Genomic DNA, 14,873 nt, shown 5'->3' with positions numbered 1-14,873 from the left:
CTTCTGACCCTAAAAATCTATGAAATCTATTAAATCTATGAGAAGAGCTACAAATGGTCTACAGGGCTGTGAAATAGGAAAAGAGAGACCAGGAGTACCTAATGTGCAAATTCTTCAGCAACATTTCCAAAGAAAGAAAAGCTTGATTGGTGGAACATCAAGACCATTGAAAAGGAGAGTGGGTTATTTTAGCAGGTTTGGCACTACGATGCCAAGTCTGGGGCCTCTTGTAGTCAGCCCTAATTGCTATGCCCTCTGATCTCTTAGATAGCTCCCCTTTATCCTTCCTGTTCCATCTTTTGCTGTTGTTTGTTATTGTAATATGGGAGTCTGCTCTCAGTCACCAGAATTGCACCTTTGATGCCTTCCATCACCCTGAACATCATGGATGGCCTATCTGGCTCAATCAGCCATCTTTCTAGCAGGACCCTGCCAACCGCTGCCTACTGGCCTCCCAGGTTCCCTTCTCTCTGTTGGTTTTCTACAGCCTGCATAGGCCCAGCTGAACTGTGGACCTCTTGGCTTGTAACTGCACCCTAATTGCTGTCAAGCCCACCTCTTGGTTTCAGGGTCTGGACAAGACCATGTAGCCAGTCTCAGTCCCAGGTCTTCTCACCTGGAATCCACCCTTAATCAGGACTTCAAGGCTTCCAGTCTTGAAGCCATCCCAGCTTCCACTAGTTCTGCTCACTTTGTTCCCTGGGCTCTCTACTGCTACTTGCAAGCCTCCTCCACAGGGTGCTTAGCTCAGGTATTGGCCCTCAGCTCAGGTATCGGCCTCTCCATCAGGCGCTCGGCTGGATATTGGCCCTCTCCACAAAGTGCTCAGCTTCGGTATTGACTCTCTTGCCCTCTCCATTATGCACTTGACTCAGGTATCAGCCCTCTTGCCCTTTCCACTGGGTGCTTGGCTTGGGTATCAGCCTTCTCTGCCAGTCACTCAGCTCGGATATTAACCCTCTCACCCTCTCCACCAGGCTCTCGGCTCAGATATCAGCCTTCTCACCTTCTCTTCCAGGCACTTGGCTCAGGTATTGACCCTCTCCTCCAGGTGCTCGGCTTGGGTATTGACCCTCTCCGCCAGGCACTTGGCTTGGGTATCAGCTCTCTCTGCAGAGTGCTCAGCTTGGGCATCAGCCCTCTCCCCTTCTCTGCCAGGCGCTTGGCTCAGGTATCAGCCCTCTTGCCCTTTCCCTCACGTGCTCGGCTTGGGTATTGGCTCTCTCCCTAGGTGTGCTTGCACACACTCTCCTCTGCATGCTGAACCACTCTGCCTCTCCCAGACGGTCTACCATGGCACTCCTAGAGTGCCTTCCAGAGCAGCTTACTCTTTCCTTGGCATATAATTGCCCAGTATCCTCTCTGTCCTGGTCAGAGCATCCATAGTGTCCTCTCTAGGTGTCCCTAGTGTCCTCAAGGGGCCAATGCCCTCTGAAAACCAGCCTTCAGAAGGCAATTGTTAGTAGCCGCTATGTTCCTCTGAGGAGCCCATGCTTCCCCCCATTTTGGAAGACTAAATTGTGGGGAGGAAGATATGCATGGTACGAAAGTAAATCCCAGCGCAGTATTTTGGACTGTTTGAGGGCCACATTGGAGAGAGAATCCTGCCTTTTTCTTTCAAAAGGGGAGGAGTTTTCTATTTAGAGTCTAAAGTTGATACCTTTATGCCTTCTCCTTTCCACGGAGAATCACTGCTTGGCTTAATGGCTATTTCAGGGTGGCTCTGCTAAACGCAGAATTTGTGTGTAGAAGTATTTACTGATGCTCTGAACTACCATTTCCATTTCATTCACCATTTTTGTTTAACCTTGTTTTTCTTTAGGGGAGAGGAAATTGGACAATGACAAGGACAACTTTGAAAAGGGAGCTGAGGACAAGTTCACTCTGGATGCCCCAAACTTAGGAAAATTAAGAAAAATTTCCATAGGCCATAACAACAAGGGGGGCTCTGCTGGCTGGTTCCTTGCCAAGGTTTGTTATTCGTTAGAGATACAACAGGATCACAATATCTAACTGTGCCGCTGCTCACTGGTCTGATACCAAGAGATCAAAATACTTGCTGGTAATTGGGTATTTCAGATTCTCTGTGACCCAGAGCAGCGTGGGTCAAATATTTGGTTCTCAAAGCAAATACTGGGAACCACATCCATGTCCTCTGGTATAACTGATTTTTGTGCCTGAGTTTGGTACTTGGGAAGGGGAGCAAAGGGCTAGCACACTGGCAGAAGTTGAGTGCATCCTGGGATGGCAAACACTTCCCTTACCTGCCTTCCCAGTGCTCCTCCTCAGTCATGTCCTGTGACATCCTAGTCCTGAGCCTATTCTAAACGGAGGCTTTCTTTCATGTGGCCCCATGTAGGAGCTGTGGCAGAAATGCCACCGTCGGTGCCCCGCCACAGGAGCCAGGATTTAATTAACTGTCAACATTTGTCCTAAGTCAGCACTTGCATCCTAGAGTATGGAGGTGTAAGTTTAGGGCCAGGCAAAGTGGATTTAGGCACCTAAATGCAATCCTTTTCCCAGTCCTTTAGAAAGCAGTGATGTACCAATGTCAGTAACATGTCTTCATCTTAGCCTTAAGGCTAAGTCACCAAAATCTGCAAAGAGAAGGAGGACCCACCGTCTTCTGTGTTAGCACTTTTTCAGGGACTCAAGGAAGATGGAATATGATTTCTTTTAGGTACCTAAGTCTACCTAGGTGCCCAAAAGGTGGAATAGGATCCAATCCTAGGTGAACTGCCCCTTCTGTTTTCAGCTCCCCACATGTCCTGCTCTCTTCATCGATTCTTCCAGGGAACAGAAGAAGTAGCCATGTTCATGACAAACACCTACAGTTTGGGTCAATGCACATTCGTCACCACTTAGCTCCCATGCAAGCCCCCAGAATTGCTTAGTGGCTCTTCTAATTGCTTAGGTTTCTTAGTGGCCTTCTACAAACCCCATTTGGGCTCACCCCTAATCCGGTCCTCATTTGTTTATGCATTAGGAGCAAGGTGCTAGTTACAGGATGCAAACCAGACTTTGCTGCTTGCTCAGTTAATGCTCTGAATGCAGAGGTATTCATTCCTTCATAGGCTTTTTCTACTAGGCTCATAACTATGGTACCTGAGTGTTTCACCTGTGTTCATGAATTCATCCCCACTGCACCCTGGTGTTGCAAGAGGGCAATATTATCCCCATTTGACAAACAGGTAACTGAGGCACAGAGAGATTGAGGTCAAAAGCGTCCACTAGTTTTGGGTGTACAAATTTAGGATCTCATTTTTAAGAGTGCTCGGCATTTCTTTAATATACTGCATGTTCAAAGCACTGCTCCTCGGTTCCACTTGCAGTTAGGAGCGTTCAAAACTTCTGTAACTCACACCGCCGGGTCTCAAGATGGGCCCCCACAGCAGTCGTGCCCTTGTGGACGGGGGGCACAAACTGGGGCAGCAGCCCCAGGTGCTGCCTTTGGGGTGGGGTGCAAAAATAGTCTTGACCACAGCTGATCACATCACTGCAGTTGGTAACCAGACCTATCCCAGGTATCGCGTGGTTACCCAGGGTGCAGAGCTGCCTGGCTATGCCTCTGCCCTAGAGCATGAGGACAGAGGGCTCTCCTCTTCTCCTAGGTCATGATGGTGAGTTGCTACCCTAGAAATGCAAGTAGTGCACTGATCGGGATTGTTTCTGTGGTTGACATTAAAGCTTATCACTTAAAATGCCCGGGGGCAACAGAGATGGAAAAGAGAGCTCCTGGGGAGTCTCTCTGATAACTGGGAGCAGTCCACAGAAGAGGAGTGTCACTTTGTCGCTATATAAATAGTTTCTGCGTGACAGACTTTAGACCCACTTAGATCAGGTCGATTGTGTCACGGACTCCAGGGAGAGGAGAAAAGGCAGCTGAAAGCTAATCTTATGCCTTTCAGCTGCAATCAGTAAGATGTGTGATTGTAAGTGAAGCTGTTTCTATGCTGGGGGCTTGACTTCTGCTGAACAAGTGTAAAGGAGCCCATGTTTCAAGAGGTGCCACAGTCTAGCTTTATCGTGGCTAGTGAAGCAAACGCTGCCATATCTGGGTGAATGTATTAAACGGTCGTCCAGCTCAGGCATCCAGAGATTTGGATGGTGCTTTCTAGTTGTTAATGCCCATAGTCACCTCACCAGCTCTAACCTCTTTATTCAAATGCTCTTTTATATTTCATGTGAGTCTGAAGAGACAGTTTATCACGGGTTTCTCTTCACCATTGATATTTCTACCACTGCTGCTCTGGGAATTACTACAATGGATACTCATAACCCATAGGTACTTAAATGCAGTCTTTATAAGGCTCCAGCACACCCACAGCAGCCCCATTTCTAGTCCCATATGCCCATCTACAATCGTCTTGCACACCAAGGAGAAGCTCTGATTTCAATGTGAGGACGTGCAGGTGGGACCTGGAGCAGTGACAGGCAAGTTCTTAGATGAGTGATAAATCGGGAACTTCTGGTGTCCGGCTTCCAGAATAAATATACTTCCAGCCTCTGCCCCGCTGGCATTGACAGCTAGGGGAAAGTGAGAGGAAAGAAAATCCTGCCTGTCTAAGATATTCTGGATGTAAGTGGAAATTTCACATCTAGGTGAAAAATAGAATATTCCCCCCCCACTAATAGCTTGAAATAGTGGTGAGCTAGAGGGGTTTTGAGCATACATAGAAACTGCCTGACCTGCTCATATCCAGTAATCCCTCTCCGGCGGTTAGGGATATTTGAACAGAAGGTGCAAGAAACTCCGAAGTAGATAACAATGCACTAATCTGGCCATGCAGGGCAAGTTCTTTGCTTGGCTTAAATCACTGTGAAACATCTACCCGGGGACTGAAAGTCATGTTCTCCCTAATTTGCAGCTCTCTCTAAGTGAAATTAGAACTCGTGGCTTTGCACAGTAGAGAGGGGCTAGGATGCCCATAGAGCTGAGAAGGAAGGAAGTGGTTAGTATAATATAGGAATCAGTGGGTAGGATTTTAGGACCTCTGTTATACATTAGTATCGGCCTCACTGATCTGTTCAATCAGAAAGAGGCCTCTGGTGATAACCATCCAAGCCCTGTAACTGCAATAAGAGAGCCCAGCCCCAAATGAGAACAAAGGGTTTCCATCCAGCTGGAGGATGGAGAGACGCCAGCAAGCTGACTCAAGAGAAGCAAAGCAGGCCGGCCAGATGGTCTTGCTTGCAGAGGCAGCTGGCCTTGCATAGGAGGCAGATCCTGACAGCGCTCACTAGACAAAATAGCCAGTTTTACTAGGCAATTGTCTGGCACTTCATCAGTAACTGTCAGGGATGGGGGTCTTGATTTCTATTAGATCCATCCAAAGCCTGATGAAACTGAATACTCCAAATGATGCTGCATCTCTGCTGTGCTCTTTGCTCTCCTCTCTGTGTAACACCCCCTCAGCTGTATTTTTGTCTCCGGTATAAATTGGCTCTCCTCTTCTCCTAGGTCATCATTGAAGACATAGGCAATAAAGCTGAGTATGAATTCCCATGCAACCGCTGGTTTGCGTTAGATGAAGATGATGGGAAAATTCAGCGGGACATTCTTGTGGGAGGCATGGAGGCCACAGGTAAAGGCAGTGGGCCCAGTCCAAAGTGGGATGAGAAAGGTGCAAAGCCCGGGTAAGAGGGTTTGCTTGTAGTAAAATGGAATCTATTGAATGGAGCTGGGGATGGGAATGTCAGTCACATAGCTAAATACTGGCTTTTTTCTCTTTGTATATGTGGGGTTGCACTATAGGCCGTGTGTAGATGAAACAAGGGGCATGTGTGCGTGACACTTTAAAGCTGGCTAAATGCTTTTGCACTGCTATAATGGCATCAGTGTTTGCATGCATCGGTGACATATTGCACATTAATTCAAGCCGCTGTAGGAAATTCGGCGGGGTAGTGCACCTTAAATGACTTGGGGCACAGCAAACTAAAACTCCTTCGAGGAGTTTTAGTTTGCTGCCCTTACAGCCGCAGAGCAAAGCACCGGGCTCCGTGCAGCTCAGGGGCTTTGCAGGAAGCCCTGCAGGCAGCCTGGTAGCAGCCTGGCAGGCTCCCCACAAGAAAAGTGGCAAGCCTGATCTATTTTTTTTTTCTTTTCCCCTTGGAGCCTGCCTGCCTGAGCTGTGCGGGAGCCTGGTGCTTCCCTCCACGGCTGCAGTGCCCTCCAGGACCACCTGAGCTGGGTGCCTGTGGCCCAGAGCTGCCTGCGGGGGGGCCACCGCTGCCACGGAGGGAAGCACCAGCTCCCTTTGCAGCCCAGGGACTGCTCTGCCCACTGGCAGCTTGCCCTCCCCTCCCCACTTCCAGAGTGGCGGGTAAGTGCGAGGTGTGCACGACACAGGGGTTTAAAGTGCCCTAAATTGAAGTAGTGGGTTTAAAAATCCACCGCTTCCATTTAGGACTCCTATTTTGTCTATGCACACAGGTAGATGGCAGTCTCTAGGCATGTCCTGCTTAGAAGGTAAAATGGTATTTCTGTGACCCCCTTAGGGACACCTGCTGTGGATTATACATCTTCAGTACCTAGCTGTGTGCACAGACCCCATCAGACGCCATGCATTTTCTCCAATGCCTGGCTCACCCACACAGCAGGTTCAGTGCACGCCTGTTGTCTTAGGCCATGGTGCACCTGCCTAAGTGGGGCACAGGCTGGCAGCTGGTAGAAGAAGAATCCGATAGATGCTTCAGTGGGTTGAACACTGGCCTCCAGAACGTGGGTTCCCATTTCCAAGCAGATGATTTATTTGAGTAAGCGATGAAATGACTGCCAGCATGCTGCACCGCAATCCATTTTGTACTTCAGACTGCTGGCCAGGAAGCAGCGTCTCCTTTTAGCGCACATGAAGTTTAGTTTCAAACACTAATATTGACTTTATGACTGCCTGACTTAATTAGAGCACAGACAAACAAATGCTTCATCACTGAGAAAATCTGAGCTCAAGTCAGTGCTGCAATTTTCTTGCCAGGCTGGTTTGGATTCTGCTGCTGCTTGCTTTGCCTCTCTGCAGGCGCATCTACATGAAATGCTACTGCTACCATGCAGTGACTATACTGCGCGGTCACTTAATACTTGCTTATGCTAGTACTGTGCAGAAAGTAGTAGATGTGGTGCAGTAGGAGATGTGGCCTGTGTTTGGGAGCATGGCTAGTATAGGCACCACACATTACAAGTGCACTTCACTAATTTTGATGTCTACAACCACTTGTGAGCTTGGGATTCCTCTCACTGCAAACCTCGCTCAGATGTGGAATGACAGGTGTGTTTCTCATGCTGTGAAAAAGATAGGGGGAAAAGGCCTATCTTTCTGCTGTAATACCCTCTTAATTCTTGGCCGATAGTTCTTGTACCCAATCATTCTTGTGCATGATATCTTTTATTGGACCAATTGTATGGTTGGTGTAGACGTAGGCAAGCTTTTGGGTATAATAGTACCCTTCCTCGGGTATCAGTGGTTCAAAGACATCACCCACAGGAATTTTTGCCCTTTTCATATCTTCTGGACCATCATGGCAGCAACATCACCTCAACAAAGCCTGCATGGCTACCTTCGACTCATTCAGCCTGTGCTCATAGGTTTGCTAGGGATCCACTATCTGCATTGAATGGGGTGGGGGAATGCTAAAGTTCAAGGGTATCACTGGGGGAATCTCTTGTTGTTTCATGCCTTGTGAGTTGTTTTGCCTTTTATTGGAAGCCTCCCTGAGCTTCTGCTGGGAGAGGGCTATATAAATCCAATGAACAAAAAAACAACAACAAAAAAAATGTCAATGCTAATGTCAAGTTTTAAAAAACCCATGATTGGTCCATACATAGGCTAAAGTCTTCATGAAGATATAACCTGAGTAGGGTCTGCAAGACTGAGCCCACTATTTTTATACATGCCCTTATAGGATTAGCTCCTTATTCTGTAATGAAGTGAGATCTGAACATACCTGTGGGAGACAGGAATCTCTAACTTTGAATAATCCCAGCTCTGCTTCTGACTCCTTCTGCACCACTGCCATTTATGAGGTCCAAGTTTTCAGAGTGTTTGGGGTGACCAACCCATGGCACGCATAGCATAGGTGACATGGGCAGCCTCCGTGTGTGGCACGTGCCAGGTCAGGCAGCGCCATGGCAGATAGAACAAGAAGCAGAAAGCAGAGCAGCACATTGGGGAGGGAGCACAGGGCAGGGAGCAGAAAGCAGAGTAGCAGATTTCATAGGGGAAGGGTATAGGAGTGGCACTTGGGGATGGTGAGGGGCTTATTTCTGGCACACCTGTTGGTTAGCCTCTATTGGTTTAAGAAAGGTTGGGCCCTATTGGTTGAAGTTGACAGATATTGCAGTTCTGGATGAGGCCAGATATTCATTCAACCCAGTATCTTAAGGCTGGTTTTCAGCCATTCTGATGGTGCACAGCTTCCATTGACTTCATTTTGGAGCTTTTGGTTTTCAATACCTCTGAATAATCAGACCATTCTTATTAAGATGTCCAAGGGTGGGATTAAAGGGCTTAACTTTACATTTGAAAAGGTTGGTGTTGCTATCTATATCCTAGTCTCCTCATGTGAGATAATATCTGGGCATCTTTTGAAAAGTAACTCTGAGAACTCTGCAATAAAGAGTATCATGTACCTCTATTAAATTTTTTTGTTGAACTTAATGGTTATTATTAGAAGAACATCAGGAAGCCTAGAATTACAGCTCTTTTCCTGGGACTTTGCTATGGAAAACCCATGACCACAAGAATGCACCTGTAGGATTATATGAAGTTACATAAGATTTAGCAATGGTTTTTGCTGGAGTTTCAGACACCATGGAACAAAAAAGAAATAATTTTTATACTGCATTGCATGTAGGTCAAAAACAAAACACCCCCTGGGAATCTGAGTGTAGCACCAAACTATGCTCTACATCAAATCAGAAATGGTTACCTTCACACCTTGCTAACTAAACTCCCATGTCTTTGTGAATCCCTCAGGTCTCGTTTACACCGTTGCTGTCATGACAGGGGACATCAGAGGTGCCGGCACTAACTCTAAGATCCATGTCACCCTGCATGGCTCAAAAGGTTTAAAGAATAGTGGAAAGATTTTCTTGGAAGGAGGCGAATTTGAACGTGCCAGGACAGATGTATTTCATATTGAGATAGCAGCTCTTCTCAGCCCTCTGAGCAGAGTCACCATTGGGCATGATAACTGTGGTGTCAGTTCTGGTTGGTATTGTGAGAAGGTGAGAGCAGGTCATTTGTCTTTGGGCGGCAGTCACATTGCTTTCCGTTCAAAACCTGCCCTGCAAAAGTAAATCATTTGAAAAATTCTGGTTTCATTTGCATCAAGGTGTCCCCAGTTTAGCACGTCAATAATATACCTAATGCGTGCTATGCAACTGATTGCCTTGGAGGCACGTTATATACATAAATAAAATGCACTTTAATTGGGTTGATTGCTCCTTTGCAGACACAGAGATAGGGATTATTTTCTGCTTGGCATTAAAACACCTTCTGATGTTTGCATAAGGGGCATTGCAGACATGCAGTTTTGTCTTTATTGCGTCAAAGTTAGGATCCAAGTATTTCAGATACTGTTTTGATCATGGCTCCAGAGTAAGCAGAGTGGCTGGTTAGGGGTTCAAGTTTGGGCTGGTTTCTCTTTAACCGTGGCAGGATGTACAGTTTTCTGGGGAACTAATGTGGTTTATCTGGGAGACACTGGAACTGTTTTATCACTGGGGTCTCCTGAGAAGCACCAAAGGGTTCTGCAACCAGTCCATTGGCATCACTTCATTTAAAGTGAAGGAGACACAGAACGGGTCCTTGCCATAAAGCAGGTGTCAGTATTACATTGTTCACTGACTCTAGTGGCCATTGGTACTTCTTTTAACTCTACTCCCCATACCAGTGAACCATTCCTCCTCCCTTCCCCTCTCCCATCCTATATCTAGGCTTGGCAGGGTTCAATTTTTATTTTTTAATAATTTTGACAGATAATATCAATTTTATTTTTAAGCATTTACTTCCATTTTTAGTTATTATTTTTTGTCAGGATTGCATGAAATTAGAGGTGTGGGGGGAGAACATTTATTAATGACAGTATACTATTATTATAGTGGAGTTTAACTGCCTGCCACGACAAACGTAGCCACTATAGGACTGCCACCAGCTGAGTGACAGAGCTGGCATCTGTCCCAGCTCTGCTCACCCCTAGCTCTTTCATCTGCGTTGTCACTTCCTTTTCCTTTGTTCCCAGTCCCCTGGGGTTTCTGGGAGTTGCAGTCTGAACCAGTCAGCACACTTCTGTAGGACTATTCCTCCTATGTTCACACACTCCATCAGCCATCACTTTTTTTTACGTCCCCTTTCTATACATTTTGATTATTAATGATGGAAATATTTTTTGTTGGGCTGTGTGAGGTGGAATCAACATTTATCAATGTTTAATGATAAAAATGAAATCCTGCTCAGCCTACCTATGTCTTGCTGCAGCCTTGAACTGTGATGCTTTGCCTCTGCTTGGCCAGCCCACTTCAGTCCATCCCAAGAGGGGTCTTCTGGGGAATAGGGGTGGAGGGAAGAGGGCCACCCGTTGTACCCATAACTGGGAGCAGAAAAGACCTTGCCTTACTGCTTGACTCCAAGAATTCCTTGCTCATTTGTCACCTAGGTTAGTGCTGAGGCCACTGTGAAAGGATATTGGATAGCTGGACTTATTCTCTTGGGCTTTTTTCCCTAGGTGGTGGTTTATTGCCCATTCACTGGTATTGAACAAACCTTCCCCTGTGTGAAATGGCTGGATGAAGATGAAGGAGACGGCCTGGTGGAACGGGAGCTCTACGAAATGGTCTCCCTGCGTCAGAAGAGACTAAAAAGTATGTGCAGGGGATGGAAGAGAACGGCAGATTTTCCCTGTCCTCTTTAACCTTGCAGTGTTTTGCATGCTGCTTACTCTGACACAATACAAGCAGATTCTTCTGCAAGGCAGAGATGTCAGTGCAGTGATTAAGGCTCTCAGCTGTAGACTCTAACTTCAGCTTTGAGACAATGAGGTGAACAGGGACTTGGGGAGTTCAGGAAATTCAAGCAATTCTAGGCTTCAGGTCCATTACATCTAGAGCTCTTCCCACTGTACCGTTAAATCCTACCTTGATTGCAAAGTTGAATATCTTCTGTAAAACAGAACAAAAAGCCCCAAGGAAATGTAACATCCAGTAAAAGAAGGGGTAGGAAGAATAAAGAATAAACAAACTTTTGGGGGGGCTTTTTTTGTTCTTGAATTTACAAAGATTTTTTTCCTGGTATGTGGGCCAAGAGTAAAGAAAGCATGAGAGTATTTTGCAATCTTGGGTAACTGCAGAATGCATTTCCTTGGGTGCATCTACATGTGCATATTAATGTGAAGCAATAAACTCCTGAGCTTATTGCTCCAGAGTTTATTGCACTGGGCGTGTCTTTCGCAGATGTGCCCGGGACCTCAGCACATTGAGCTGGGTCAGAGCAGCCCTAGCTGGCAGGAGAGCATGCCAGCCCGGGGCTGTTCACCTCTGCTCAGCATGGTGTGGATGGGCTGGTTGGGGCACAAGGGCGCTTCAGCATGGGGTTACCTGGGATGCAGTCCCTGCAATGAAGCACTCTCATGCAGCATCTACACATGTGCTGCTGTGGAGTAAATAACTCTGCAGCAGACTAGTACTGTATTTTCAAATACTATCCTGCTGCAGGGTAGATTAGTTTACTCCAGCCTAATAGGGGTGCACATGTAAATGTGCAATATTTACTACACAACTAATTAGTCTACTGCACAGTAAACGTCTTGCATAGATGGGCCCCTTGAGTGCCAAAGTTAAGCATCAGAGGGAGGAATGCTCACATGGATTTGGTTAAGTAAGTCCAGTGGAGTGTAGGACATTGCACTCACCAGCCACTTGCATGTCTAAATCTGTTGGGGTTTTTTTGCAATGTGCAGCAAATTCCTCTACCACATCTGCATCAATAGAGACAGGTCAGCAGAAAGTTTTAATTAACTGAATAGATGCTGTGTGAGGGGGTGAAGTGGCTGTTATGGGGATTCCTTGGGGTTAAAAATTCCCTGAGAACACAGGGGCCCGGACTCGATAGCCCAGGAAGCCTCTTCCAGTCCCCTGCTCCTAATTAGGATGTCTCAGTGGGTTCCTCCTCCTCCTGTTGAAGGAGCATTTCCATGTAAGCAAAGTGCATTTAATAGCACTTTATACCATCACTGCCTCGGGTGTTTGACTTGGTCTGGACTCTAGTTTGCTAAAGCATGTATGATTGCTATCCCTGTTTTATCAACTGTGATTAATATAGGGAGGGGGACTCCCTTGTTGCTCTCCTGTGGAAGGAGGTCAGAAAATGCTTTTGCTGAGAACTCAGGGACAGTGAAGTGTTCATATTTATGGAACGGTTAAACCTAGAGACAAGAAGGGCCTCTTATATCACCTTCCCTTCTCGTAGAGGTGCGAGATTGTTCCCTACTGAACGGTTCATAGAGCTTTGTCCAACCCATTTTTAATCTCCATAGTGATCAGCTTCTTGCACAGCATTAGGAAGGAGACTCCTTGGGTGGCCACCCAAAGGTTTCTGTCCTAGTGAGCCACCAAGCTCATTGAAAATGATGGCAAATTCTTGGGTGCATCCTAATCTCCTCTATTAACTGTAGAGAAGCTCCTGCAGGGCTCTCGGCTTGGTTCCTTCTTTGCTCCCTTTACTACTTTGGCTGCGTTCACTCCTATGGTTCTAGTTGCTCCATATATATATGTATAGATCCCTAGTCTAGCTCTTTCCATATCCCCCTGCCGGCTCTTACCTCCCTTACTGCCCCTTTCATAGTGGGGAACTTTCCATAATTGAGCTTCTTATCTTCCCCCAACCTCTGCTTCCTCCTCTCCTATCTCATCTAGAACCACTGCTATTTTTTATGCCTCACAGGCTCATGGCCTCCATGTAATCTCTGACTTTTTGTCCCCGCAGCATACCTAATAAGTGTTATTTCTCAGTATAAGCCATAGCCTCTCCTTTCCATACTGTCCCAATAGTTAAATCCCTGACTTCTCTCCAGTTTCACTGACACCCATGTCCTTCTTTCGGTCCTTCTAAGATCCCTTCACTGAAGCCACTCACCTCACCAACCAGTGTCTCCTTCTAATATCACATCACTGGCCTCCCATCCCTTTCTCCATTTAAACTTTAGCTCAGATTCAAGACTCTCTATCATCTTACCTCTGCTTGACTTGTCTGCTTGCAGAGCTGGTTGATTTTTTAAAAATTTTAATTAAAAATTGGAAGGGGAGGGAGGAGTTGAAAATATTTAATGAATTCCCCCCCCCCAACCCCCTTTTTGTTTGACCAGCTCTCTCCATTATAATTCTTCCAACTCCCTACTGGGTAGGTCAATGAGAAGTTAATTTATATGCACATCATGGTATTTTCATACGCAACCTGGGATCTGTAGGTCAAGCTGTGTTCGTTCTGGCTCAGGCATCATCAGAAGGTGGAAGGCTTCTATAATTAGAGCTTCATTAATAATTCTGTTGCCACCTCCACCAGGAAAGCATCCCATCCCATCTCCCATAGGGGCAGAGTCTGCAGGACCTCTAGAAGAGAGAGCACAAAACCATCACTGAAGTGAACAGCTTCTGCTCACACACAAGGAACAGCCGCTTGGGGGAAGTGGGGTCACTTTTATGACAGCAACTGCCCTTTCATGTGAGCAACCAAGTTGCTGTGTGCATGCAGGGTGGCAAAATAGATGCTGAGACTCGGGAGGGTGGAGTTCATTTTGCATCTCCTTCTGCATGGCTTTTTGGGTACGTTATTTATGATAAAAAATTCCCAAATGCCTACTTGGACGTCTATGGGATTTTGACTGCTAAATCACATGAATGCTGCAAAAATGTAACCTTCACCCCTCACTTTGTCTGTTCCCCAACTATAAAAACGGAGTCAATAATACTTCCCGGCTTTAGAGTGGCACTTTGAGGATAAATCCACAAGTACAGGGGATGGATGTATGAATGCAAATATGTATCCAAAACTTTCTACACTATGGCTGCAGAAAGCCATAGTGGTACCTAGGTAGATGGCATAGTTTATATAACAATATTTCTCATCTAGAAGACAGTGAGTTACATTTTTCCATTATAATTTAAAGGGGCATGTGTATGGTATCTCCCTCTCCATGTCCCATACCTCACACTGAGAACAGGCATGTCATTCCCCGTAGCATCATATAGCTGTGTCTATGAAGGTCACAGTATATATGCATTATGTATATGCCCAAGAGGACAAAAGGCTCCAGCCTTCCTTCACATAAATATCTGGCCTCCTCCTGGGCTAGTGAAGTTAAAAGAATGGGGTTTTTTCTGTTTGTTTGCTGCTTTGTTCAAAACCATTTTGTTTGTCCTCCATAGAAAACCCCTGGTCTCTTTGGATCTGGACAAGTGACATTAAGAATGCGGGGACAGATGCCACCGTCTTCCTCCAGGTTTATGGGGACAAGGGGAAGTCAGATACAATTAAACTGGACAGCAAATCAGATGACTTTGAATGTGGACGGACTGACAAATTTGTGGTAGGAGCTTAGTGGGTGTGGTGGAAGGGCTTGGCTGTGGTTAATCTGGGGGCTACTATCACTCCTATGCAGAGGGGAACAGCATCTTTTAAAGGTGTAAACAGACACGGTAAATGAAGCAGATCGCCTGTGCCAGGATTTGTCCCAGCACAGCTGATCCACTTGACTGGGTGAAATACATGCCATGGTCCCACACTGGGCAGGGGCCTGATCCTGTGGGACAACACACAGCATGTTCTTTTTGTGCAGATGCACGCCTCGGAGATGCCCTGGGCATCTCTCTAAGGGGTACCCCA

At 46.4% G+C, this 14,873-nt stretch overlaps 1 protein-coding gene across 1 annotated transcript in view; it reads left to right on the top strand.

The window, feature by feature from the left end:
* Positions 1-14,873, top strand: part of LOXHD1 (lipoxygenase homology domains 1) — a 194,840-nt gene that overhangs the window by 43,864 nt on the left and 136,103 nt on the right. Inside the window, exons 6-10 of the mRNA XM_006034862.2 lie at positions 1,823-1,971; positions 5,462-5,585; positions 8,973-9,223; positions 10,723-10,858; positions 14,417-14,577. Of these exons, the coding sequence (XP_006034924.1) occupies positions 1,823-1,971; positions 5,462-5,585; positions 8,973-9,223; positions 10,723-10,858; positions 14,417-14,577 (821 nt within the window). The remainder of the gene's footprint in view (positions 1-1,822; positions 1,972-5,461; positions 5,586-8,972; positions 9,224-10,722; positions 10,859-14,416; positions 14,578-14,873) is intronic.

Source organism: Alligator sinensis, unplaced genomic scaffold, assembly GCF_000455745.1.
Source record: "Alligator sinensis unplaced genomic scaffold, ASM45574v1 scaffold518_2, whole genome shotgun sequence".
Classification (NCBI taxonomy): domain Eukaryota; kingdom Metazoa; phylum Chordata; order Crocodylia; family Alligatoridae; genus Alligator; species Alligator sinensis.
Note: the sequence above shows the minus strand (reverse complement) of the source record. Positions and strands in the feature narration are given on the sequence as shown.